The sequence below is a fragment of the Crotalus tigris genome, unplaced genomic scaffold, assembly GCF_016545835.1.
Source record: "Crotalus tigris isolate CLP2741 ecotype Arizona unplaced genomic scaffold, ASM1654583v1 scf7180000017589.2436309, whole genome shotgun sequence".
NCBI lineage: Eukaryota > Metazoa > Chordata > Lepidosauria > Squamata > Viperidae > Crotalus > Crotalus tigris.
In genome coordinates this window covers 806583-833795 of record NW_024096495.1, presented here as the reverse complement: position 1 = coordinate 833795, position 27213 = coordinate 806583, and the positions used below count along the sequence as shown (strand labels likewise).

The 27213-nt window shown below is 35.9% G+C and overlaps 2 protein-coding genes across 7 annotated transcripts in view; one reads left to right on the top strand and one right to left on the bottom strand.

Moving 5' to 3' along the window:
• KLHL15 (kelch like family member 15) overlaps window positions 1–14984 on the top strand; it is a 35934-nt gene extending 20950 nt beyond the window's left edge. For all 3 annotated transcript variants that reach the window (XM_039363056.1, XM_039363040.1, XM_039363047.1), the window contains exons 2-3: window positions 1163–1874; window positions 8706–14984. In XM_039363056.1, the coding sequence (XP_039218990.1) occupies window positions 1170–1874; window positions 8706–9815 (1815 nt within the window). In that variant the 5' untranslated portion in view covers window positions 1163–1169 and the 3' untranslated portion in view covers window positions 9816–14984. The remainder of the gene's footprint in view (window positions 1–1162; window positions 1875–8705) is intronic.
• A 3908-nt stretch (window positions 14985–18892) lies between these two features.
• Window positions 18893–27213, bottom strand: part of CUNHXorf58 (chromosome unknown CXorf58 homolog) — a 57703-nt gene continuing 49382 nt past the window's right edge. For 3 of the 4 annotated variants that reach the window (XM_039362992.1, XM_039362984.1, XM_039362975.1), the window contains 2 exons: window positions 23354–23495; window positions 18893–19455 (listed from right to left, as the gene is read on the bottom strand). In XM_039362992.1, the coding sequence (XP_039218926.1) occupies window positions 19309–19455; window positions 23354–23495 (289 nt within the window). In that variant the 3' untranslated portion in view covers window positions 18893–19308. The remainder of the gene's footprint in view (window positions 19456–23353; window positions 23496–27213) is intronic. The other variant, XM_039362966.1, reaches the window with a different exon arrangement.

The window sequence follows — 27213 nt, the reverse complement described above, 5'->3', positions numbered from 1 at the left end:
TACAGATCTGTTTGAAGATACAGAGGAGGTGAAGAATTAAAATATAATTTTTTAAAAAAAAATTAAGCTTGCATTGTGATTCTATATGCTGTTTATAAATGTTATATTAAGAAATTTATCATTTGGACTTTTCTGATATCTATATTATAATAGTATGTGGGTATGACCTTGAGAAAGGAAGGGAAGAGCCCCAGCTGCATAATGGGTAGAGAAAGAAACTTAGAAAGGATCGGCCCAAATTTACCATCCTAATCAGGTGGTAAAAAGAGACAGTGGGAGATTTGCACTTTCAGATTTGCAAGATTTTATTAGTGTAGCCTTAGAATAAAGTAGGATTAGTTCATCTTATTGTATTTCCTATCTGATCTACCTGGAAGTGCTGAGAATATAAATTGTAAGTAAAGGGAAAGCAGCAGTAAGTTTAGCTGTAATTTATCCCATTTCCAAACTGTATTTAAAAGTTTGGGGTTATGAAACATAATTGCTTATTTCATATTGCTGAATTTCCCTAAAATGAGCATTTTATTAATTGCAGTGGCGATGGATTTGTCTAGGAATTTATCAGTTTTAGTACATGAAATACTGTGGACTTTACTGATCTCAGTATTTTATAAGGCTTGATTGTTGTTTTTTGTCCTATGTTAACAGTTTCTATCTTCTCTATTCCATTATGACTGATGCTGTTCAACTTTACACAAGTTCAGGATGATCTTAAATTTTAAAAAGCTTTAAAAATCTTGCCAAGAAAACTGCTTGGACACATCAAACTAATCACCATTAGTCTAGAATGACTCAAAGATGTTAAAAAAAAAAATCTTACTAAATGTAGCATCTTTTGCCCTGTGATCCCTTTATTTGCAAATAAGGCTGATCTTAGTTCAAATTTAATATTTTAAACCTAGTTCCATGAAATAGAATTATAATTACTATGCATAATATGAAAGTTGGGGATAAAGTGTTTAAAAGTTAATATTTAAACAAATCCTTAACTGATTGTTATGATTACTTTTGCTAAAGCAAGATTTTCTGTATTGACTGTTGTATAAAATGCCAATTATATTATTCAGGATTAAAAAACGAGACACTGGATTAAATATTAAGGTATTTCCAACCTTCAGGAATTTCATGAAATTCTAAAGTTTTCTTTGTTTACATTTTCTAGGTGATTCATGGCAGGGGACGTGGAAGGATTTAGTTCCTCCATCCATGACACCAGCGTCTCAGCTGGGTTCAGAACACTGTATGAGGAGGGATTACTGCTTGATGTCACTCTTGTCATTGAGGATCACCAATTTCAAGCTCATAAAGCACTTCTTGCCACCCAAAGCGATTACTTCAGGATTATGTTTACTGCTGATATGAGGGAACGAGATCAGGACAAAATCCACTTAAAAGGACTGACAGCAACAGGCTTTAGCCATGTTCTCCAGTTCATGTACTATGGCACTATTGAACTGAGCATGAGCACTGTTCATGAGATCCTGCAGGCTGCCATGTATGTTCAACTTATTGAAGTGGTGAAGTTCTGCTGCTCCTTTCTCTTAGCAAAAATATGTTTGGAAAATTGTGCAGAAATTATGAGACTTTTAGATGACTTTGGTGTAAACATTGAAGGAGTAAGAGAAAAACTGGATTCCTTTTTGTTAGAACATTTTGTGCCTCTCATGGCCAGACCTGATTTTTTGTCCTATCTCAGTTTTGAAAAGCTTATGACTTATTTGGATAATGATCATCTGAGCAGATTCCCAGAGATAGAACTCTATGAGGCTGTTCAGGCTTGGCTGCGGCATGATAGAAGACGCTGGAGACATACCGACACCATCATTCAGAATATCAGGTTTTGTTTGATGACACCATCCAGTGTTTTTGAAAAGGTTGGTGCATTTGAAAGCAGTAGATAGTGTTCATGTGTTTAGGGCAACGTGGTATTCATAGGTAAAATAGCCAAAATTAGTTGAAGGGGAAATATAAGACTGTTTTAGAAAGCGGAACCTTGAAATTGTTTCTGAAATGAGTGTCGTTTTAATTGTAAAGTTTCCCAGTTACAAGTTAAAAGAATTTACAATCAGAAAACAGGTAGGTTTACAGCTTTTCTGATTATCAATCAAAGTGAAAACTATTCAGTAGTGAAAAGCCTACAAGACTGTTTATGATAATCAGAATCGGTGAAATCTGTGATTTGTGTATACTGATGTGTATTGACTTGGCACAGTGGAAGTCTTATATATTTCAAATAAAATACACTCTAAGGCAGGAGTGTCAAACTGCCGGCCCGTGGGCCGGACGTGTCACGAGGAAACCGCGCTCACTCCATTGCCGGCAATGGGGAAAAAGTTCCGATATGTCGCGCAATGTCACGTGACATTGCGAGTTTGACATGTTTGCTCTAAGGTTTTAACTTCTAAAAATGAAAATTCAAAAATATAAGTGCACTAGAAAAAGAATCTCAGCTTTTATCTTTAGATGCTGAACTTGATTTATTAATCTGATATATATCCCATTTGTACAGGAGCTCAAGATGGGGTACATAGTGCTCCCTCCTTGGCTTTATTTGTTGGTTCCAACAGATTTAGTACAGGATCTGTAATTTTAAAAAAATCTAGGTACTGTTTTTATTTTGATTTTATAAAAAGAGATGTGAGGTACTAAGTTTTAGTTCTGTTTTCTGTTCTCTGATTGGGATATAAATTTAGGTTCCTCTTCCAGCATTGTTTTTTTTTTTTTCCAACTGCAGAGCAGTGGGCATTGTGGTAGATGTTCTCTACATCGATACAGATCTTTGAGGCTATGGTTGTTGGAGGGTAAGAAATAACGTGGGTCAATTAGGAACAGGTTTATTGACCAGGTTTACTGATTAACATATGACTTTAGAAGTTGAGCACAATTTGACTTTAGAAAGACTCTTTAAATTAGGCGACTATAAGAGTTTCCTCTTGGGCAGCACAGAGGCTTAGCGGTTAAAGTCGGCAACCCAGGTTCAAGTTCTAAGCACCAAGCAATGGGGTGAGTTCTCGTCCACATCCCAGCTCCTGCCAACCTAGCAGTTTGAAAGCATGCAAATGCAAGTAGATAAATAGGTACACATGTCGATGGGAAGATAACAACACTCCATAATATCCTGCTGGCCACATGACCACGGAAATGTCTTCGGACAGCGCTGGCTAAAAGGCCTTGAAGTGGAGATAAGCACCACCCTGTAATAGTCAGCGACAACTATTGGAGTAAAATCCGCAGGGACTCTTTTACCTTTTATTACCTTCTATACTTACTTATGCATCAGAAGCATGTGTGGCCTATAAGCAATGTTAACATCCTTCTTGGATAGGATACCTACATTCCCCCGACCCCTAAATCTACATAAATAACAGCTTTTCTATAATTTCTAAATAAAAAAATCCCCAATAGTATTATGGAAGAAAAACCTTCAAGAGATAGCTCATGTACTGCTGTGTTATCTAGAATTGAACTTTTTGACAACCTCAACGTATCAGTGCGGACTGGAAAATCTTGCCTGGAATATGTGAATCTCCCTTTTGATGACTAGAATAATATGTGATTAATTTTAAAAGGTGCTAGATCATTTATGACCTATTGGGTCATCATTTGAGAGAGATTTTCTTACCAAATTCCTCAATGTCTTCAGCAGTGCAGAGCTTGTAATGTATTGCATTCACTGGAAAAACTCTTAAAAATTCAGGGAGATATTCAGAGATGTATCTGTTTAAACAAAATGTTTTATGACATAGGTGTGGAGAAACCATGACTTTTATATATTGCTGGCCTATGACTTCAGAAATATTAGCATACCTGAACTGTTGAAAGAGCTGCTGGGGGTTATAAGCTAGCATATTCAGAGAGCTGTAAGCTTCCATATTCCTGTAATAGATTTTATTAAAGCAAACTCTTCTTAAATATATCTTCTATTAATGCATCCTGTTATTTTACAGACAGTTTCAATTAATACACAGAACTTCTAAAATATCATGTAATCAAATATAAATTCTGTACAGGTAGTCCTTGACTTAAAATAGTTCATTTAGTGACCATTTGAAGTTATGATGGCACTGAAAAAAGTGACATGACCATTTATCACTTGATCATTGCAGCACCCCCATTGTCACACAATCAAAATTCAAATGCTTGGCAACTGACTCATATTTATGATGGTTGCAGTGTCCTGGAGTCAATGTGATCACCTTTTGCGACCTTCTGATAAGCAAAGTCAATGGGGAAGCCAGATTAACAACTGTATTAGTAACTTAACACCTGCAGTGATTCACTTAACAACATGGCAAGGCTTAACAACATGGCAAGAAAGGTTGTAAACTGGGGGCAAAATTCATTTAACAACTGACTCACATTGTAACAGAAATTTTGGGCTCAGTTATGATCATAAGTCGAGGACAATCTGTACTTGCTGTTCAGCTGCCACTAATACACAAATATAATTTGTAAAATTGAAGTTATTTGTGAACTATAATAGTGTACTGTGAACTATAATAGTAAACTATAATAGTGTAAAGATGTGTCAACTGCCCAGTTTTCTCTTAACATCTATAAAATTATTGCACCTGTTAAAATATGCAACATACCAAAATCCATGTATATTTTGCTAAAGGTATGAGTTAGATGAAACCTAATTGACGTAGTTGACATTAAAAGCAAATTTTAGAGCAAAGGGAGTCTTTATTACTGTATTTTTTTATGTGTTTATATGTTAAGAAAACACACACACACACAATCTTCTTAGATTATGTATTTTGCGTTAAAAATGAAATAACTACATCCTAAGAGATCAAGCTAAGTAACCAACAGTATTACAAGTATATTTTCCAACATTTAACTATAATGCTACATATTGACTTTTTTTAAAAAAAATAAATATTTAAAAATAAATATTATGATTGCTGTGTACTGTAATCATTGGTTACAAATATTTGAATTGATTAAAGCACTGAAATTTAATTGGTTTTCCATATATGATATTTGCTAATTGCATCATTCACTTTTAGATACTGTATTTATATCTGTTTCATCTTTTTGTATCCGGTTTTATTTTTTTCTTAGTGTATCCATTTGTATCCATATTGCTGTTCTTCATCTATCTGCAGTGTAGACTTAGCCTCATTTGTACAAGAAGTTCTCACTTAATGATTGCCCTGTTTAGTAATCATTCAAGATTATGACAGTGCTGAAAAATTAACTTTATGATTCATCCTTGCACTTACAACCTTTGCAGCACCCCTGCAGTCACATAATTGAGATTCAGGCACTTCATACCTAGTGGGTGTTTACAACTGTCACAGCATTTTACGATCATGTCATATATACACTTCACAGATGGCTTCTAACGAACAGAATGGAGAATTTCGCAAGTCTCAGTCACATGATGTCTTACTTAATGACTGCATGTGACTTGCTTAATGGCTGTGGTTGAAATGAGTTGATAAACCAGTCAAGGTCACATGAAGTTTTGTTTAACAACCCCATTACTTAACAATAGAATTGTGGCTCCCAATTATCGTAATTACGCAAGGATACTTGTAATAACTTTTTGTCCAGGGACTCCGCTTTTTTTTTTCAAAATGCTTTTCTCTAGCACTATCTCTTTTATCCTATAATTGTTAAGTAAAAATAAAAGGTATCTTCATATGCATGTTTTGGGTAAAAAAGAGGAATAAGGTGATAATACTCAAGCTAATAGCTGGTACCATTTAACCCTAGAATGACAATAAAGGATTCTTAAACAAATAATGACAAATTAAAAGTTCCAGAAGTAATAAGACCTTCACTAGCAAATTATAGAAGGAAATGTTTTATGAAATGGATACTGTTAAAAAAAGGAACTTGGTGTGGACCAAACAAAACTCTTTTAAAGACTTAATACATAAACTAATTTTTCGTTTGCTTCTGAGTTCAGAATTCATGTTTTATGACTATAATAGGTAGCCTGTTCAAGCAAGACCCATGTTGTACACTAATCACTTTATTATAATGATTCAAAGTTTAATTAATATAAATATTTATGAAATGAAGGTCATTAATTGGTAAATAATCATTTTCATGGTGAAGACCAATAGAGATGAAACTTAAGAATACATTATGGATATTTAGAAATAAAAGTGTTAAAACTAAGCTTTCCTTGTAACAATACCTTTTGAAATTAAGTTGTCATAAATATCAAATAGGTGTTTATTTCAAAATCTTTTATTTAATGTAATTTACAAAAAACACTTATCAACTAAAATATATTTCTAGGTTGGTGGTCTCGATATGTTGATAAATAAGAAGATACGAGATAGAGAAGCACTCTTGCACTAAGAAAGGTGTGTTGTATTAAAAATCAATTCATGTAGGTTGAAAATGAGAGAGCATAATTCTCATTCATGTAATTGCTAGTAAATGGAGACTTTACCCTATTTTTATATAGAAATTTATTTAATTTTAAAAATTTAAAAAATACAGATACTCCTCATTTAAATATGGTAATTGGGACTGGCAACTCTGTCACTAAGTGACATGGTCGTAAAGTGTGACATCATATGACCCTGCTGACTTATGATAGCAGTTGTAGTAGTTCCAGTTGTCATTGTTAGGTGAATTCCATGCGGTCACAGCATCCCACAGTCATACAATTGTTATTTGGCTTCCCATTGATGGAGGCTGAAGGTCACAAATGGCTATCATGCAACCATGGAATGCTGCAATGTAATTGCAAGACAGTTGCCAGGCACCTATAATCACATGACAAAAGGGATGCTGTGACAACCACAATTACGAGGAACAGTTGTAAATCCCATTCATTTCCACTGTAATTTCAGATGGTCACTGAATGAAGACTGCCTGAATTTTGCAGGCCCTAATTGGTAACTATGTTGTTAAGTTAATGTAATATAATTGGACTCCAGAAGATGGTAGAGGAGAGGAAGACCTGGAGGAATGTTGTCCATGGGGTCGCGATGGGTCGGACACGACTTCGCAATTAACAACAACAAATATAATTGGAGAACTTGCCTCAGTTCTAGACTAGACATTAATATTCTATAAAAAGAGCTTTGGGGAAATCAGTATCGGTATAATAAGCGTGCTGCAGCTGCCAAAAAAGCCAAAACAGTGCTAGGCTGCATTAACAGGGATAGAATCAAGATCACATGAAGTGTTAATATTACTTGATAATGCCTTGGCAAGGCCACGTTTGGAATACTGCATCCAGTTTTGGTCACCACAATGTAAAAAAGACGTTGAGACACTAGAAAGAGTGCAGAGAACAGCAACAAAAATGATCAGGGGACTGGAGGCTAAAACATATAAAGAAAGGTTGCTGGAATTAGATATGTCTAGTTTCCTGAAAAGAAGGACTGGGGTGACATGATAGCAGTGTTCCAATATCTCAGGGGTTGGTACAAAGAAGAGGGAGTCAAGCTATTCGCCAAAGCATCTGAAGGCAGGACAAGAAGCAACAGATGAAAACTAATCAAGGAAAGAAGCAACCTAGAACTAAGAAGAAATTTCCTGACAGTTAGAACAATTAATCAATGGAACAACCTGCCTCCAGAAGTTGCCTCCACTTACTGATTGGACAGCCATTTGTCTGAAATGGTATAGGGTTTCCTGTCTAGCTGGGGGTTGGACTAGAAGACCTCCAAGGTCCCTTCCAACTCTGTTATTCTATTCTATTCTATTCTATTCTATTATGGAATTCATTATTGATGATGTTATGTTATTATGTTGAACTGCATAAGTGAACTAGTAAACTACAAGTTTGCATTTGGCTGATACGGTAATTTTTGTATTTTAGTTTAGGGCCTGATAACTTACGAATTAGAATTTAAAAGGCATGTTCAGAGGACTAGATATTTTAATTAGTTTCTTCTGTTGCACATTTTTATGGCCTTGGAGAAATAGATATAAAATATAGAAAAAGGAGTATTGGTATATTAAAGATATAAATGGTAGAAGGAGTTAATCATGAAGAAGGCCAATCTAAGATGTTATTTTAAAAGATGCCTAAAAATCAGTATTGGGATCTGTCGTACTGAAAATGAGTTCAGTGTAGCCTATAACCATCTGAATTGTACAATTCTGAGTAATTTTGTTGAAGAGCAGCAAAATGTGATACTGGTTGATCAGATTATTTAAAAGCTCTTCTGAGTTTTTATGATTTCAGCTAGTAAATCGTATTTGAAGTATTTGTTTCATGGTTTCCCTTAATTCGGGAAATTAGCCAACTTATTTCTGAACAATTTTTCTGTAATATTTTCATACTATATACAAAGCCATATATAGTCTACATAACTAAGAACTACCTCTCCCTAACGGTTGTTGCTCTTTGTCCCAAATAGGCTAGGTGTTATAGTGGGAAGGGTCCCAGCATGGGGTACTCTTTGTAGATCTGCCTCTTTTGAAATACTTTCAAATACTCTGATGCAAGGATAGCCCTCACATTCATGGACTTCTAGAAGCAAGTGAAAATATGTCTGTCCTTAAGTCCTGGGGTATAATTATAACCAGCACATGTATAATTCAGTACATAGAACATTACTTTTAGCATTAATTTGAGATTAATGACTACTATTTTAATTATATTGACTTAAATTGCATATTATGTGGTAAGTTCTAGTTTATCTAGAATACCTAGAATCTGCCTAGTTTCAGATGGTAGATGCATCTTGAAAATAAATGTATGTATTTTGCTCTATCCTTAGGTGAAAACTTCAGAATTTTATCGTTATTCCAGACAGTTACGGCACGAAGTGGATCAGGCTATGAATTACTTCCATTGTGTGCATCAACAGCCTTTGATGGAAATGAAATCAAATCGCATCCGTTCTGCCAAACCCCAGACTGCAGTATTTAGAGGAATGATAGGACACAGCATGGTAAATAGCAAAATCCTCCTCCTGCACAAGCCAAGGGTCTGGTGGGAGTTAGAAGGCCCACAAGTACCTTTGAGACCAGATTGCCTTGCTATTGTTAATAACTTTGTATTCTTATTGGGTGGGGAAGAGTTGGGGCCAGATGGTGAATTTCATGCTTCCTCCAAGGTGTTCCGTTATGATCCAAGGCAAAACTCTTGGTTGCGAATGGCAGATATGTCTGTGCCACGGTCAGAATTTGCTGTTGGTGTTATTGGAAGATACATCTACGCAGTAGCTGGAAGAACAAGAGATGAGACATTTTATTCAACCGAACGATATGATATTACAGAAGATAAGTGGGAGTTTGTAGATCCTTATCCGGTCAATAAATATGGACATGAAGGAACTGTTCTTGGCAGCAAGTTGTACATCACTGGTGGAATAACATCGTCTTCTACATCCAAACAGGTTTGTGTGTTTGATCCCAGTAAAGAAGGGACAGTGGAGCAGCGAACAAGGAGGACTCAAGTGGTGACTAATTGTTGGGAAAACAAATGCAAAATGAATTATGCAAGATGTTTTCACAAAATGCTTTCCTATAACGGCAAGCTTTATGTTTTTGGAGGTGTCTGTGTAATTCTGAGAGCCTCGTTTGAATCTCAAGGATGCCCTTCTACAGAGGTTTACGATCCAGATACTGATCAATGGACAATTTTGGCTTCTATGCCAATTGGTAGAAGTGGCCATGGAGTGGCTGTTCTGGACAAGCAGATAATGGTTCTTGGAGGCCTTTGTTACAATGGTCACTACAGTGATTCAATTCTTACTTTTGACCCTGAAGATAATAAATGGAAAGAAGATGAATATCCGAGAATGCCCTGCAAACTTGACGGTTTACAAGTTTGTAGCCTACATTTTCCTGAGTATGTGCTAGAACATGTTAGACGTTGTAGTTAAAACAACAGACTTAAGAAAGTATTCATGAGAAAAGCAGAGTAAAGTAGAGGGAAATAAAGCAAATTAAATGTCACTGACCTGTATAATATACATCTTAATAAAGAAAAAAGTGTACAGGAATGCATTTACAAAGTTTATTAGGAATGCCAATAACTGCAGTTTCATAATGATTAATTTTTTTTACATATTATATGGTCTGAGAAGAGAGAAAATAAAAGATGTTCTTCCATTTTATTTGTTATAAAACCATGTAATAGACACACATGAACACATGTCTTTGTAAACAAAACTTTATGGTTCAGAAAATACTGGAACATATTGTTTCTGAAAGGTGGTTCAAAAGCAAATGTATTGTGCATTTAAATTTTTTAAACAGGTGAAAATTTCGGCACCCTTACTAGAACATATTCTCTTCTAATATAGTAGTGCAATGGTTTTTTTTGTTTTAAGTACATAATTTGTTTTTTGGATACTTCTTTTTCACTTTTATGTCCCCTGAACAAATTTGACACATCATCTTTTGATATTGGTCACAATTTAAAATAGTTTTCTATTTTTTTATATGATTTTCCTTAGTTTTATGCAATAGTTCCAGTTAGTCTTGCTGAAAAATAAGTTTCTCAAAGTAACAGTTTTTTATGAAAATTCTAGACTGCCTTTGTTTTAATTGTGAAAATAAAATTTATGTATACAGTATGGTCAAAATTAAATGCATATTTTTGTGCAGCTAAAAATCTATTTTTAAAGTGCACAGATATCAGCCATATCTGTAGAATTTTAGCTGTGATGGTATCCTTTCATATATACATTTATTGGATAATTGAAAGCTTCATTGTCATTAATGTATATATGTTTGGTATCTGCTGACTGATGGAATAATATTTGAAGTCCTTTTAATGCAAATAAGGAAGAAAGTGAAGAAAGTGTGTGTAATTTTTAAAGGTTTTCCAAGTTTTATCATATTAGTGCTTTGTCCTGAAGATATACATAATGTCTATAATAAGCATAAAATCTCCTCTCTATGAGAAGATAATTTTCTCCAGGTATTACCAGCTATTGACAAAACCATTTCCTTGCACTGATTAAGCTATTGTACTTAAAAACAGAGATTTGACTGACTCAGCATTATTTCAGCAAACTTGAAAATATTACTGGCTTCACTATTTCTAAATAAGGTGGATGGCCAGCACAGGGATCCTGTATCCCTTGAAATTTTGTTGAACTACAACACCCAACCTCAGTCAACAAGGCCGGTTGTAGTTGGCAAAATTTGGACTTCCCATCTCTGGACAATAGGATGTTTTTAAAAGCACTCTCTAAATCTATAGATGCATGTCGGGAAATGAATGATATCCCTCAATCTGAATAGAACCTTGGATTGATAATGAACTTTATCTCTTCAAAGTAATTTGGAAATGTGAAAAATAATACTTGACAATTTGAAACTTGCTTACTCGAGACAGACTGCTGAAATGGTTTCATGAGACTCAAATGCTCATGTAAAACAAAGATATAAGCTGCACAATTTTATTTCAGCACTTGGGGAACCTCTATACAACAACATGCTATATTCTTGGAGTTTAAAATTATGCATGTGATAAGTTCCCAATTTGTGTTGTGTTAAACAGCAACATACTTGACTGAAGCAAATGAGGCTCTAATGTTTATATAATTGTGTTCTTTCCAAGCTTTTCTCTCTGAAAGATAAATTTATGGGGCAATATTACTTTGTGATTATCTCAAAGATCACAAGTATAAATTACCCATGTAATAATATGCTATGTTTACTGAGGTCATGTTATATTAAAAAAGGTAGACCAAATTTTCTCATTAGTTTCTTGTACACAGACAATATTTAAATGTTCATAAATTTTTTGTTTCTGAAAAAAGCATCTAATTAGCACAAATTCAAATGCACATTAAACCAAAAGTGATCCTCTTGTTTGTGTAACTTATGTTTACTTCTTTTAATATAGACATTTACAGTTACTAACCTTACTAAGATGCAACCAAAGCTTCATTCTGCAATTAACAACATAATAAGATAAACAGAATTTATGCGATAGGGAAAATGTAATGCCAGAGGTCAACAGTTTAAGAGCAAAACAACCCTGTTTGTATTCAGTTTTGAAGGCATATTGGTATACAGTATATCGCCAGTAATTCCTGAATGAATAAAATAATTCTGATCTTTTATTCATAAAATAAAAGTAGCATACTAATGTGTATATACACACATTCATTCGTTATTTCTATTTTGCTATAGACCTATTCATTTCTTTATTAGTATATAGAATATAGCATATAAAGAGGGGGAAATTGTAAATGAGTTTAATCCACAGCATGTTTCAAAATGTGATGTATAACTTCTCACATCCCATTTTAAGAACTTATGTTGCCAGAGGAACATAATCTAAGTTTCTCAAAATAAGTACAGTTTTTCAGTAACTTCTTGAATTTTTGCTCACCATAAAATTTACTTTTATTTTATTTAGTCTATTCATTAGAGTAAAATTAACTAATTCTAGAAGTGTTTGTGATAGCAGGATAAGATCAGATAAAAATGGAAGTGATTTTTTTCCCCCAAGTACATTAAAGAGCTACTTTTGTATCATGTTAATTATTACATGTATGAAGAGCAGAGAACCTTAGGCACTTACTGTTGCTGCTTCACTATGGTTGCTATGAGATCAAAGACTTGGCTGTAAGAAAATGAGAGTTTTTGATTACATCTAACTTGGGGAAAGTCATTAGGTTAGGCTTAAGCGATGGCTTACCTGCCTGGCTTTTAAGTAATCTCAAAGGGCTTCTAAGGCCAAGGTCTTCACTGCTTATATATAAAATATTTTTTACAAAATATACCAATGTGTGTCTACCCATGCAGAGTTGATAAATTAAAGGCATTTTTACTCTAAGAGTGCTTTTAAAACAGGAATCCTCCATATCCAAGTTATATGCTATGTGGCCTGATCAATACCTAAATCATCTTGGGTATCACATAGAAGAGGAGTTTTAAAAAATAATTTATTACTGAGACAATAGCAAAGTTATGAAATATATTAATAGATATTTTATGAATTGCTTTCTTAATTATAGTAAGTTATCTGAAAAGGCACATTAAATGAAATGAAGTGGAACTATGCTGCTTGTGCTTTTTATTTAATTTCTCATCCATTGTAATACAAGAGGCTGGTTGTTTGCATACTTAATGGACAGTTAGCTTAAATGAGTTACTGAGCCGATACTTAAAGTTAGCCTATGTAGGATATCAGCCTTAAGTTTTTCAAACCTGCTGTTACATACACTGGATAAAAATACAACTTATTTATTTTAACATGAATGTTGATTTTGTTTCTTTGATTAAAAGGCAAATATTCTTCACCTTATAAATGTCAGATGATTTCTAACCTATTATGTATCTTCATTTGGTTCATGATAATATTCTAAATTGTACTTTCTTGAAATTCCTGTGCATATGAAAATAAGGTTACAAGAGAAAAGGATGTAAGAATGTAGCAAGTACAGCAATTATTCATCCTTTTGGTATTAAGAATTGTAGTTCTTTGGTATTTTTCCATGTCTGTCACAACTATAATTTCTTTATTTAAATGTATTTAAAACATAGCTACTCAACCTATACTGAACTTTGAGCAATTTCCAAATTGTTGATTCCTATGCTCTCCTAAAAAGCTCACTATTTAGTTTAAACCATTTTCATTTCAAGAATAATTAAAATGCCAACTTTAGTGGCAAATTGGAAGAGGAAGGAAACAAGAACATTTTTAGAGGAGTTAGACATAATGCACTAGACCAGGGTGTCAAACTGCCGGCCCGCAGGCTGGATGCATCATAGCAAAACCACGCCCATCCCATTGCCGGCAATGGCAAAAAAGTCGTGATACATCGCAACACGTCACATGACGTTGTGAGTTTGACACCCTTGCACTAGACTAAGGCCTGTTCATTTCATTTGGGAGTCTGTATATATATAAAAAAAACACTTGGCAGTGTTAGAAGAAAAAAAACGGTTTATTCTTAAGAAGAAATGTCTCTCCAAAAACTCTAGTGTCTTGCAGCAATTAATGAATGTTTACATGTGCTTTATAAATTATTTTTTAAAACAAATTACTCTAGAAAGCCCATTCTTAAATTTTATCTTATGGTGTGTTCATGTTGATACAACTTACTTGTGAATAGTATTTCCTATACTATTTAACGGAGAAAAGTAGTACAAGTAAAATGGGAAGAATACCACATGAAAAAAACCAGACACCAAATAAACACTTTAAGCATGATTTGTATGTTCATTTCTTATATTAAGTTACTCAGTACTAGAAGAAAGGTGATCACATGTAAAACTATAACAACCACTAGGCTAACCTCGTAGAGTCCATCACTGCTCATTTTTTATTGTTATAAAGTGGTTGAATGAAAATTCTGAAATTTCTTATCATATAAGCTGATATTCCGAAGAAATGGAATTAAAGAATAAAATTCCATCTCTAAAGTGAGAATATTTATACATAATTCAAGAATATTTCTTAGTATCAGTATAAATAAGAAATAAGGGCCAATACCTGAAAACAAAACTTGCTTAAAGTTCCATAACCAGAAAATACTTTCTCTCAATTTTATGGCATTGTAGCATTACAAGATTTATTCAACTTTTGAAAAAAAAAAAAGGGACAGAGACAAACATTTGAATAAAAATCAGGACTACTTATTCTGAATTAAATTAATAAATCTTGATTAGGATTAAATTTCATATGTGTTTTATAAAGGGAATTTCAAACACTACACCAAATTTTGAGAATATATTAGTAACAATAGTTGGAGATGTTGCTGTTGCAGGATGGTTATGCATAAGCCAATGCTGCTTTTCAACGTATCTAATAAATGTTTGCATGTTAATTTCAGTTACCTTTGAATTGTGCTATAATAAATTGGAATACTTTATTCAAATATGCACTGTGCATTCTAATAATTACCTGAAGCAGTTGTGAAACTGCAATCTTTTAATATTCTTAAAAACATTAATTCTTTGTAAACGTTCATCTGACTCATCCTGTGAATCCATTATGTTCAGTCATGCATATATACTCTGTTTTTAAGCGAGGTGTAAAAATTTGTATATAAATAAGAATGTAAATAAAATATTTTTAATTTTCATTATAGTTTTTCTATTATTTTTGTTCCTCTTCCATTAGTAAGTCTAATGTTTCACGTTGTTAAAGTCATATATATAGGCTTACTTGTGAAAGTATTTAGCTGAGCCGAAATGCAAATAGAACAGTTTGGATCAAATGTACAGGTATAGTATAGGTGGTACCTTGTTCAATAGTAACTGTGAGAGGGACCTTGGAGTCCTAGTGGACAATCACTTAAATATGAGCCAGCAATGTGCTGCAGCTGCCAAAAAGGCCAACACAGTGCTAGGCTGCATTAACAGAGGGATAGAATCAAGATCACGTGAAGTATTAATACCACTTTACAATGCCTTGGTAGAGCCACACTTGGAATACTGCATCCAGTTTTGGTACCACGATGTAAAAAAGATGTTGAGACTCTAGAAAGAGTACAGAGAAGAGCAACAAAGATGATTAGGGGACTGGAGGCTAAAACATATATGGAATGGTTGCTGGAATTGGGTATGTCTAGTTTAATGAAGAGAAGGACGAGGGGGGATATGATAGCAGTATTCCAATATCTCAGAGGCTGCCACAAAGAAGAGAGAGTCATTCTATTCTCCAAAGCCCCTGAAGGCAGGACAAGAAGCAATGGATGGAAACAAATCAAGGAGAGAAGCAACCTAGAACTAAGGAGAAACTTCCTGACAGTTAGAACAATTAACCAGCGGAACAACCTGGCTCCAGAAGCGTTGAATGCTCAAACACTGGAAGTTTTTAACAAGAGAATGGATAGCCATTTGTCCAAAATGGTATAGGGTTTCCTGTCTGAGCAAGGGGTTGGACTAGATGACCTCCAAGGTCCCTTCCAACTATTATTATGGATCATTGCACAGTCAGCCAGATGTTCAGACTGGATTTGGCATTTTGTCTACCTATCGAGTCCTTACCAAGGACCTGGGATAGGCAGATGTGGATGTTTGATGGTATTACAGATATTGTTGCAGGATGGAAGCAGTTCCTAGTAAGGCCGCCTTTTGCAATTGACTAATAGCGAATTTGTCAATGCCAATGGTGTTCAAGTGGTGCTCCAGTTGTTTTGGGATTGCACCCAAGGAGCCTATGACTATTGGTACTACCCTTGCTTGCTTTGCCACAGTCTTTCTATTTCTATTTGTAGGTCTTTGTATTTTGTTATCTTCTCCAGTTCTTTCTCATCTATTCTGCTGTCTCCAGGCATTGCCACGTCCACTATCCAGACTTTTTTGTCTTTCTTATCGACAATTGTTAAGTCTGGGGTGTTATGTTGCAAGTGCTTGTCTGTTTGAATTCTGAAGTCCCAGAGCAGTTTAATTTTATCATTTTCTATGACTTTCTCTATTTTATGATCCCACCAGTTTTTGCTTACAGGCAAATGATATTTCTTGCAGATCTTCCAATTCACCATTGTTGCTACTTTGTCATACCACTGCTTGTAGTCAGTCTGTGCGATCTTCTTGCAGCAGCTTACCAGGTGGTCCACTGTTTCTTCAGCTTCTTTGCGTAGGCGGCACTTACTGTCTGTTGCTGTCTTCTCAATTTTGACTTTATATGCATTTGTCCTTAAGGCTTGGTCTTGGGCAGCCAGAATTAGTCCCTCGGTCTCTTTCTTCAATTTTCCTGCTCTTAGCCATTGCCAGGTCTTGTTATTATCAGCTTTCTCAGCTATTTTTTTTTTAATGTACTGGCCATGTAGTGCTTTGTCTTCCCATGCCTCTATTCTGTTCTTCATTTGGTCTTTCTTGTAGGCCAGTTTGGTCTCTCCAGTAGTCAGTAAGCCTTCCTTTCAACCAAATTTCAATGCATCTTCATCATTGTCCTTCAGATATTCTTCCAAAGCCACTTTTTCTTCTTCAACCATCTGATGTACTTGCAGCATTCCACGCCCACCTATTTGCCTTGGTAGATAAAGTCTGTCAATGTCACTTCGTGGATGAAGGGCATGATTCATTGTCATTATTTTTCTGGTCTTCCTATCCATTGCTTTTAGTTCTGCTTGAGTCCAGTCCACTATTCCAGCTGTGTACCTAATGACTGAAATTGCCCAGGTGTTGATTGCCTTTATGGTATTTCCTCCATTGAGTTTGGATTTTAAGATCTTCTTCACTCTCTTGATGCATTCACCTCTAATCTTTTTCTTGACTTCAGTGTGCTTGATGTTGTCAGCTTGAAGGATACCCAAATATTTGTAGTAATCTTCCTCATCCAGACTCTTAATGTTATTTTTGTGGGGCATCTTGATTCCTTCAGTTTTCATTATTTTTCCTTCTTTGATAGTAAGTGTGGTACACTTATCTAAGCCAAACTCCATTGCAATATCTTGGCTATATATACGGACAGTGTTGAGCAGCGATTCTATTTCAGATGATGTTTTTCCATACAGCTTCAGATCATCCATGTAAAAGAGGTGGGATAGTCTGGCAGATGTTTTTGATGTTTGATAGCCATGTCCTGAGTTATTCAGTATTATTGACAGAGGAAACAGTGCAGTTTTCCAAGATCATTTTGTCTATTAGGAGTTGATCTTTTGTTCCTCTGCTATTGGGGCGGTTTCCTTTCTCCTCAGGTGGAAAGAGATTGTTTTCAACTAGATGCTGTTGTACTGCATCCGCTACCACACCAGTTAGTAATTTGAAAGTTGTTGGTAAGCAGGTAATTGGCCTGTGGTTGCCTGGTGTTACCTCTTTTGCTGGATTTTTCATTATTAGGTAGGTTTTCCCAGTTGTTAGCCACTTTTCAATTTCTCCTCCTTGTAGTATATTGTTGAACTGCTTGGCAATGAGTGGGTGTATAACAGTTAGATGTTTCAACCAAAACCCATGCAGTTCATCTTCACCTGGTGCTGACCAATTTTTGATTTTCCTTGCTCTTTTTTCTACCATTTTTGTTGTTATTACTAGTTCTTTCATTTCAACTTCTGTTTTATTTGCATCCACCTCTTTTAACCAAGCTGTATCCTTGTTGTATTTCTTTGCGGTTATCCCATATCTGCTTCCAGAACTGCAATGTTTCTTCCTTGTGTACTGACTGATTCATTGCAGTTTTTCCATTGATGGATTGGTAGAAACGTTTCTGATTGGATTGAAATTGGAGGTTCTGCCTATAGTTTGCAATTTGAGCTTCATATCTACTGATTTTCCTGGCTATACCTGTTATTTGTTGCTTTATTATTTCCAGTGCTTCCTTGATCTTCCTTGTTTCTAAGTGGTATTTCTTGATTAGGTAATTCTTTGGTCTTCTTGTTCTTCAGCTTCCTGTCTTTCATCTGTTCTAGCTTGCTTGCATGTGATCTTACTTGCTGATCTTATTTTCTAGTCTAACCTTCCATTTTTGTGGTGCACTGTTTGTTTGTTTTTCTTTTTTGTTGATTTTGCATCCCAGGTATTCTGTTATAACTGCAGCTGTGCTGTACATTAGTTGGTTTGTTTCTTGCAGTGAATTGGTGCTTATACTTGATATTGCAGTATTTGCATCTTTTAATGCTTGTGCTAGCTGTTTCTTTGGAACAAGCTTCAATGCAGGCAGCCTTATTCTGTTGTTTTTGTGCTGTTCTAGATGCTCAGTTATTCTTTGTTTCAATTCTTTTATTTCTTTAGTTAGAGGGTTTTGTTCTTCCTGAGGAAGAGATGCCTGGTTTCCAAATGAGAACAGTTGTATATCTCTGCTGGATTCTTTCACTGCCAACTCCCCCTGGTTTGCCACTACATTCTGAATATTATTATTATTATTATTATTATTATTAATAATAATAATAATAATCGCACAGTCAGCCCGATGTTCAGACTGGATTTGGCATTTTTGTCTACCTATCGAGTCCTTACCAAGGACCTGGGATAGGCAGATGTGGATGTTGATGATATTACAGATATCATCGCAGGATGGAAGCAGTTCCTAGTAAGGCCGCCTGGGAACTGCTTTCATCCTGCGATGATATTATTTATTATTATCATTATTATTATTATTATTATTATTATTATTATTATTATTATTAGTGTTTATATTAATGCATACTGGGAAGCACCTCTTTAGTTACCTTTAGTATTTATCAACCTCTTCCTATTTTCCATCTAGATGCCTCAAGTTATTACTTGCAACAGATGTACATTGGCTACACCACTTTATTCTTCTCACATAATATCACATCTTTCTATCAACAGTAACTTGTTTGTTAGGAATTTCCTAAAGCCAGAGAATTGTGTATATTCATCTTCTGCCATGGTTATGTCTGCAAAAAAGAGCAAAAAAAATATAGGGGAAAAACAATTTCAACTGTTGCTGCCCATGATAGAAATGGTAGAAGCTTAAACAAAAAATACATTTATCTCTGATTAATCTTCCCCAATATCTTCAGTTCGGAGTGATCTGGCCCAATCGTAAAGCATTACTGCTTCTTGCTCCCAGTCTTCATTAGAAAATTGATTTTTAGGCCCTGGATCTCCAGCTGAATGATCACTCAAAGAAGGACTGCTTAAGTCCTAAACAACAAAATATAAAACAGCAAACATTATAATTTGAAAGTGAAATCTAATATTATACATTTTAAACTAAATTCTTGTTTTGCAGAGATTTTTAATATAAATGCAGCTATCTATCTTGAGATTTACAATATAAATTGTAGTTTTTCAAGATTTCAACCAAAATTAAGGACATTTTTTCTCCTCAGAATTAAGCATTCTTTGAGCAATATATCCTTGAGACAATGAGTATTCTTGGATATAAAATTCATATGGCCACTGCAGCTCTGGAATTAGATTCTTAATATGCAAACAAAGTATTAAATGGGAGTATTTTTTTTTTAGTAAATGAAAACACTAGAAATAACAAACAGGCACAGTACTGTATGGCCTTCTAACTCCTTTAGCCAGCACTGGTCATATAAGCATCTTTATGTAATAAAACAGATTGCATGTGTGTCTGTGCACATATGTTGCTCGCCCCTTGTGTTATAGCTGTTATGCTAGAACAGGGGTAGGCAACCTTGGCTCTTTTATGACTTGTGGACTTCACATCCCAGAATTCCTGAGCCAGCATGGCTCAGCTTGGAAACTCTCCCTTTCCCCTCAGCATGGCTGGCTCAGGAATTCTGGGAGTTGAAGTCCATGAGTCATAAAAGAACCAAGGTTGCCTACCCCTGCACTAGAGGGCATATAGAGGTGAGTTTCATATTGCTCACATGATTAGAAGGAAAAGACAGATAATAGTTGGCTTAAAATGGAGCTGTGAGCAATATTCTGAACCACTGCCCAACTTTTCTCACAAACAGCTTCTCTTATCTCTTGACTACTAATTGTCCTTGGGTGCCCTGAGAAGATGTTGTCAAAGACTTTTGAAAATTGAAGAACAGAATATCATCCAGATGCCTGCTGACATTTTCAAAAAAACTAGATTGGTGAGAAAGGGTTTTCTTTTGATTACCAGTTATACTGATTTCATGGGAGCAGATGTTCAGGTAACCAGTTTATAATTTCCTGGATATTTCTTTGGAGCCTTTTTTAAAATTGGTGTCAGTGTCAGCCTATCTATTTTCCAGTTATTTGTAATGCAGAAAGCTATTGCCAAGTACATAATGTTCTCCATACATGAGATATATCTTGGGATACACTTCACTTGGAATCTGAAAAAAATCTATTTTAAATCATTTTAATTTACAATATAAAAAAAATGCTGCATAATAAATTGTTAATGTCCTTCATTGTTATTATTTCCAAAATGTCTTTGGACCAAATGGATCCCATAAACTTTAGGAAAAAAAATAACATTACCCCAGCTGAAACAATTTTCAGGAAAAGGAATTGGGGAGTATCATAGGTAGAAATTATACTGTGTACATAGTTATTAGGCAAATGAGTATTTTGACCATATTATCATTTTCATGCATATTTTCCACCTCCAAGCTGTATGGATATAAGCATATCAGATGATGTGTATTTATGTAATGAGGGAGGGTGTGGCCTAAGGAGATCAACACCCTATATCGAGGTGTGCATAATTATTAAGTAGCTTCTTTTCCTTAGGCAAAATGGGCCAAAAAAGAGATTTAACTCACTCTGAATAGTTAAAAATTGTAAAATCTTTCAGAGGGATGCAGCACTCTTGAAATTGCTAAGATATTGGGGCGTGATTACAGAACCATCAAATGTTTTGTTGAAAATAGTTAACAGGGTCTCAAGAAATATGTTGAGAAAAAAAGATGCACATTAACTGCCAAAGATTTGAGAAGAGTCAAACGTGAAGCTGCCAGGAACCCATTATCCTCCAGTGCTGTCATATTCCAGAACTACAACCTACCTGGAGTGCCCAGAAATACAAGGTGTTCAGTGCTCAGACACATGGCCAAGGTAAGGTAGGCTGACAGTAGGCTGGGAGTTCATTTTGAATCCATCTTCTACCCGAAAAGGTCCAGTTAGCTCATCTTAATAATACCATCCCATACCAGTGCCCCACCTCCACCTTGCTGGCGTCTGAGTCGAAGTGGAGCTCTGTGCTCTATGCCTGTTACTGATCCAGCCATGGGCCCATCCATCTGGTCTGTCAAGAGTCACTCTCATCTCATCCATAAACACTTGAAAAACCTGTCTTCAGATATTTCTTGGTCCAGTCTTGCCGTTTCAACTTATGTGTCTTGTTCAATGGTGGTCGGGTTTCAGCCTTCCTTATCTTGCCATGTCTCTGAGCACTGAACACCTTGTACTTCTGGGCACTCCAGGTAGGTTGCAGTTCTGAAATATGACAGCACTGGAGGATAATGGGTTCCTGGAAGCTTCACGTTTGAGTCTTTTCAAATCTTTGGCAGTTAATGTGCGTCTTTTTTTCTCAACATGTTTCTTGCAACCCTGTTGACTATTTGCAACAAAATATTTGATGATTCTGTGATCACAATTTCAAGAGTGCTGCATCCCTCTGAAAGACTTTTTACAATTTTTGATGTTTCAAAAATCTCTTTTTTGGCCCATTTTGCCTGAGTAAAAGAAGCTGCCTAATAATTATGCACAATTCAATATCGGGTGTTGCTCGCCTTAGGCCGCACCCTCCCTCATTACACAAATACACATCACTTGATATGCTTATATCCACTAAGCATTCAAGTTTATACAGCTTGGAAGTGGAAAATATGCATGAAAATAATAATATGGTCAAAATACTCACTTGCCTAATAATTGTGCACACAGTGTAGAAGGGAAAGAATACATCTCAAACATGTCCTTTGTACCTCATTATATTCTCCTGAAATAGCTGGTGGCATTTCAAAATGCCAGACATACCCACTAGTCCTAAATAATGGGACCTCCTTGCCTGCCTTTATCAAAGTCTATACCAGGTTCCTGGAGACTGTATCCTGAATACTTTTCAGGATATTAGTTCATTTATGTTTATTTATTTATTTATTTATTTATTTATGAGACTTATATACCGCTTTAAGTGCAAGCACTCTCTAAGCAGTGTACACCAGTAAGCAATGTATATATATATTTACATTGCCCCCAACAATCTGGGTCCTCATTTTACCTACCTCGGAAGGATGGAAGGCTGAGTCAACCTTGAGCCGGTGAGATTTGAACCGCTGACCTGCTGAACACAGTCAGCTAAAGTGGCCTGCAGTACTGCACTCTAACTGCTGCGCCACCTCGGCTACATCCCAGTCTCACTATCCTATATAACTCTTTGATTTATATCCTACATGTCACAACAAAGTAAACCACACAACATTGGAAAACTGTATAATATAAAGTTATAACAGATGAAGTTGAATTTACAAAGGAAGAAGATAATGTATGAAGGTACTGATATTACTGAAACAATAAAAAATGGACTCTCAACTTAATTATCAGAACCAGGTCTATATAAAACACTCTTATCACTAAGTAATAAATCCCACTGAAGTCAGAGTGAGTTCTTTTCAATTAAAGACTATGGTAAGAGATGGAAAGGTCAGTTTTTAAACTTTTCAGGAAAATGAGCTATAGGAATCCTTGGCCAAATTGTGTACTTCACTGGACCACAATGGTTTTGGAAGGTGGAAATTATTTTCTAATAATTTGATTTATAACATGCTCAAATCATGTAATCACAACATTCATTGGCCAGCAAAGTGCCCCCCTTAAGAAGATTTTTTAGCAGGTTGGATAATTACAGAAAACAATTAGTCACAGCAGCTGTTTTATTCTCTTTTTTCAGGTATGAGTTTCATATAAAAATATGCCATCCATATATAGTACAATTAAACTATATCCTGCCATTTGAACTCTCTAGTAAAAGTAGTTTTCAAAAACCTGGTATTTGATCAACTCCCTTTAAAACATATTGATAGACTTCTAATGATCTAGCAGTACTATTCTAAATACCAAATATTCCATGTGCTTTATCCTTGCTTACCTCTTCTTTTACAGCTTTATAAACTTTCTTCATTTTTGCAATCTTCTGTCTAGCTTGATAAGAGCGGCGTTGTGACATTCTCTGGGCTGCTTTTTGTTCTTGTCTTGATAGGGAAGTAGTTATGAAACCAGGTGACATAGACCTAGAAAAGAACTGGTGTTCTGAACATTATTTTCACAGTTCCTATAGTACAAATGCTACTATGAATATGAAATGTCATTAAATATTAACATAAATACTGTGAAAACTACTATTTTTGTGCTCTGAAGCAGAGATGTATATAACAACAGTTATTGGCTTAACAGTCATTGGCTCATACCAGCCCTCTTTACATACCTGCAGTGCACATAAAAAGGGAGTAACCACAGTCACAAAATTGCACATGTTTTGAAGCTAAATTAATATCACTACAGATTCTTCTAGAAGATCATATTGCTAACCTATTTTTTTCTTCCTATTAAGGAACATATGTGCAAATTTACATTGCTATTATTTTCTTGTCTCTCACTTCTAGAAAGTAGTGACTTAAGTAAATTTTATATATCTTTTCAGAAGTAGAAATATTAAAGTTTCTAACAATATCCAGGGCACTATTTTTTTCCAAATGATACCTGTAAATTGGGGGATGACACAACAGATGAAAATAAAGAAATAGGAAAGAAATGCAAATATCTATGTATACCTGAAAACCATGGATGCTTTAAAAATAATCTCTGAAGCTTAGTTACTATTTAGGTTATCTTTTAATTTAAGATTACATGGCCACCCAATTTGCAAATACTGAATGCAACTTCGGACAATGTACAGTCATAAAAAAAATCACAATGTAAAAAATATCATAAATCTAACAATGGAAACAAATAACACAATTGGACATATAGTCAATCTCTCAGGATAAAGCCACCTAACATTCTGGTCTCAAAGTCTGAAAGAATATCCAGGTCTTCAAGGCCTTCTTAAAGACTAACATGACTGAGACCAGTTCAAATATTAAAGAGGAGATCATTCCATTGGGCTGGTGCCACAAATGAAAAGGAATTCTGGTTCTGTCTGAAGGCATTATTTTAAAGTTAGGGAGCTGAAGCATACCCACTCTGTTGCAATGTTTGGGATGCATGCCATTAAGGACTTTAAAGATCATGACTCAGTACTTTGAATTGCACTTGGAAGCTTACTGGGAACCAAGGCAGCTTGCAAAGGAGAGAGATCCACTACACTGATGCATTAAGGCAGGGCTTTTCAACCTTTTCATAGATTATACCACTTTTAGAACATGACAATATTCGAGTACCACCAGTGTTTAGCAAGGTGTCAAAAACTTGATGACTAAAAAAAAGGTGGGGGGATTTTGGATTTTACTGGTTAGATTCATTTGTTGTTATAGAAATGGCTAGTTTATAATATTATGGAAAAATAAAAAGTTGAGGTTCAATGTTAATGCTTCCTTCCTACTGCAACAGTGGAACTCAGAAGGCAGTGCCTTTTCTTTTCTTTTTCCCTTCTCCCCCTCACTTTTTCTCCTTTTTCCTCCCCACTGTGTCTACTATTTGTTTTTGTATTTTTGTATTTTATTCTATAATCTAATAAAATGTTACAAATTGGAAAAAAAGGAAAAAAAGTACCGGTTTTAATTTCTTTGGTGGCAGTTCCTTTGCTGAATCACTTTTCCTTTGCACTGGCAAATGTATGATGAATTAATATATTTATTAATATGTACTACTACCTCCCTCTCCTCTCTCATTCTCTCACCCTTCACTTGCAAAAGCCCCTCACTCTCTCACACACTTCCCCCAAAAGCCTTTCCTCTCTGCCTCTCTCACACACACTTCCCCCAAAAGTCTTTCCCTCTGCTTCTTATACACACAGACCTCCCCAAAAGCCTTTCGTCTCTGCCTCACACATACACACTTCCCCCAAAAGCCTTTCCTCTCTGCCTCTCTCACACACACTTCCCCCAAAAGTCTTTCCTCTCTGTCTCTCATACATACACACCTTCCCAAAAGCCTTTCCTCTCTGCCTCTCTCACACACACTTCCCCCAAAAGCCTTTTCTCTCTGCCTCTCACACACACACTCCCCCCCCAAAGCCTTTCCTCTCTACCCCCACATACACACTTCCCTCCAAAGCCTTTCCTCTCTCTCTCTCTCTCTCTCACCGCTTCTCTGACAAAAGCCCTTTCTCTTCTGACTCTTTTTCCGACATCTTTTTTTCCCTCTCTCCCTCTCCCGCCAAAACTGCCTCCTTTTATATCCCTTCCTGTCTCCGCCCTCCTCCTCCTTTCTCTTCCGGGTGTGCAGGAAGTGCCAATCCTGGGGCGTTTGTCTCACTCCAGCAGCTCCTGATGACACTCTCACAGCAAGTCCTACACTCTGCCACTTTAGTTCGTTCCCTCACGCCGCTACCCTTGGCTAGGCTAGGCAGGGTCGCGTACCACCTGCCAAGTACCAATGTAGTACCTGTGGTATGCATACCACTGGTTGAAAAGCCCTGCATTGAAGTGTATCCATAACCCCTGCACTATTAGATTCTGGAGCAGCTGCATCTTCCAGATTGTTTTTAAGGGCATCCTCATGCAATAAATCCAAGATATGGAAGAAGTAACTACAGTCTAAGTGATGTTGAACAGATTGTCCCAGTCCACGAATGGTTGCACTACTGTACATGTAGTTATGCATGTAGTTTTGAGTTTCTCTCAAAAGAAACCGGCATGGCTGCATAAAGAACTCTCTGATAAATTACAAGATAAAAAGGACAAGTATAGAAAGTGGAAAGAGGGGCACATAACTAAGTCAGAATATCAGCAAATAGTTAGAGCCTGCAAAGATGAAGTGAGGAAAGCTAAGGCTCAAAATGAACTAAGGCTTGCGACCAAAGTCAAAAATAACAAAAAAAGCTTCTTTCAACATGTAAAAAACAAGAAAAAAAGTGAAGGAAATGATTGGTCCATTATTGGGTGAAAGTGGCAAGAAGATGACAAGCAACAGGGAGAAAGCAGAACTATTTAACTCATTTTTTGCATCTGTCTTTATACAAAGGGAAAAAACAGACCAACCTACCAAAAATAGTGCCATAAAAACAGAATAGAAATGCAAGTTAAGATAGGCAAGAAAATGGTAAGTGAGCACCTGTCCAGCCTAGATGATTTCAAATCACCGGGACCAGATGGATTACATCCCAGGGTTCTCAAGGAACTGACAGATGTGATCTCAGAACCATTGAACTATATTTTTCAAAGATCCTGGAGCACTGGGGAACTACCACAGGACTGAAAAAGAGCTGATGTAGTTCCCATCTTCAAAAAAGGAAAAAAAATGGACCCAGGAAATTACAGACCCATCATCCTAACCTCAATACCTGGGAAGATTCTGGAAAAGATAATCAAACAACGAATCAGCAAACACCTAGAGGCAAACAAGGTCATTACTAAAAGCCAACATGGGTTTGTCAAAAACAGATTATGCCAGGCAAATCCTATTGCATTCTTTGACCAAGTGACTAAGTGGATCAGAGGAATGCTGTGGATATAATTTACTTGGACTTCAGTAAGACATTTGATAAAGTAGATCACAACTTACTACTTGATAAGATAGAAAAAATGTGGGTTAGACAGCATCACCACCAGATGGATTCGTAGCTGGCTGACCGGCTGTACTCAGCATGTGGTCTTCGATAGAACCCCATCTACATGGAGGGAAATGTGTAGTGGGGTGCCCCAAGGCTCTGTTCTGGGCCCAGTGCTCTTCAACATCTTCATCAACGATTTGGACGAGGGGATAGATGGGGAAATCATCAAATTTGCAGATGACACCAAGCTGGCAGGAATAGCCAACACTCCAGAAGACAGGCTTAGATACAGGAGG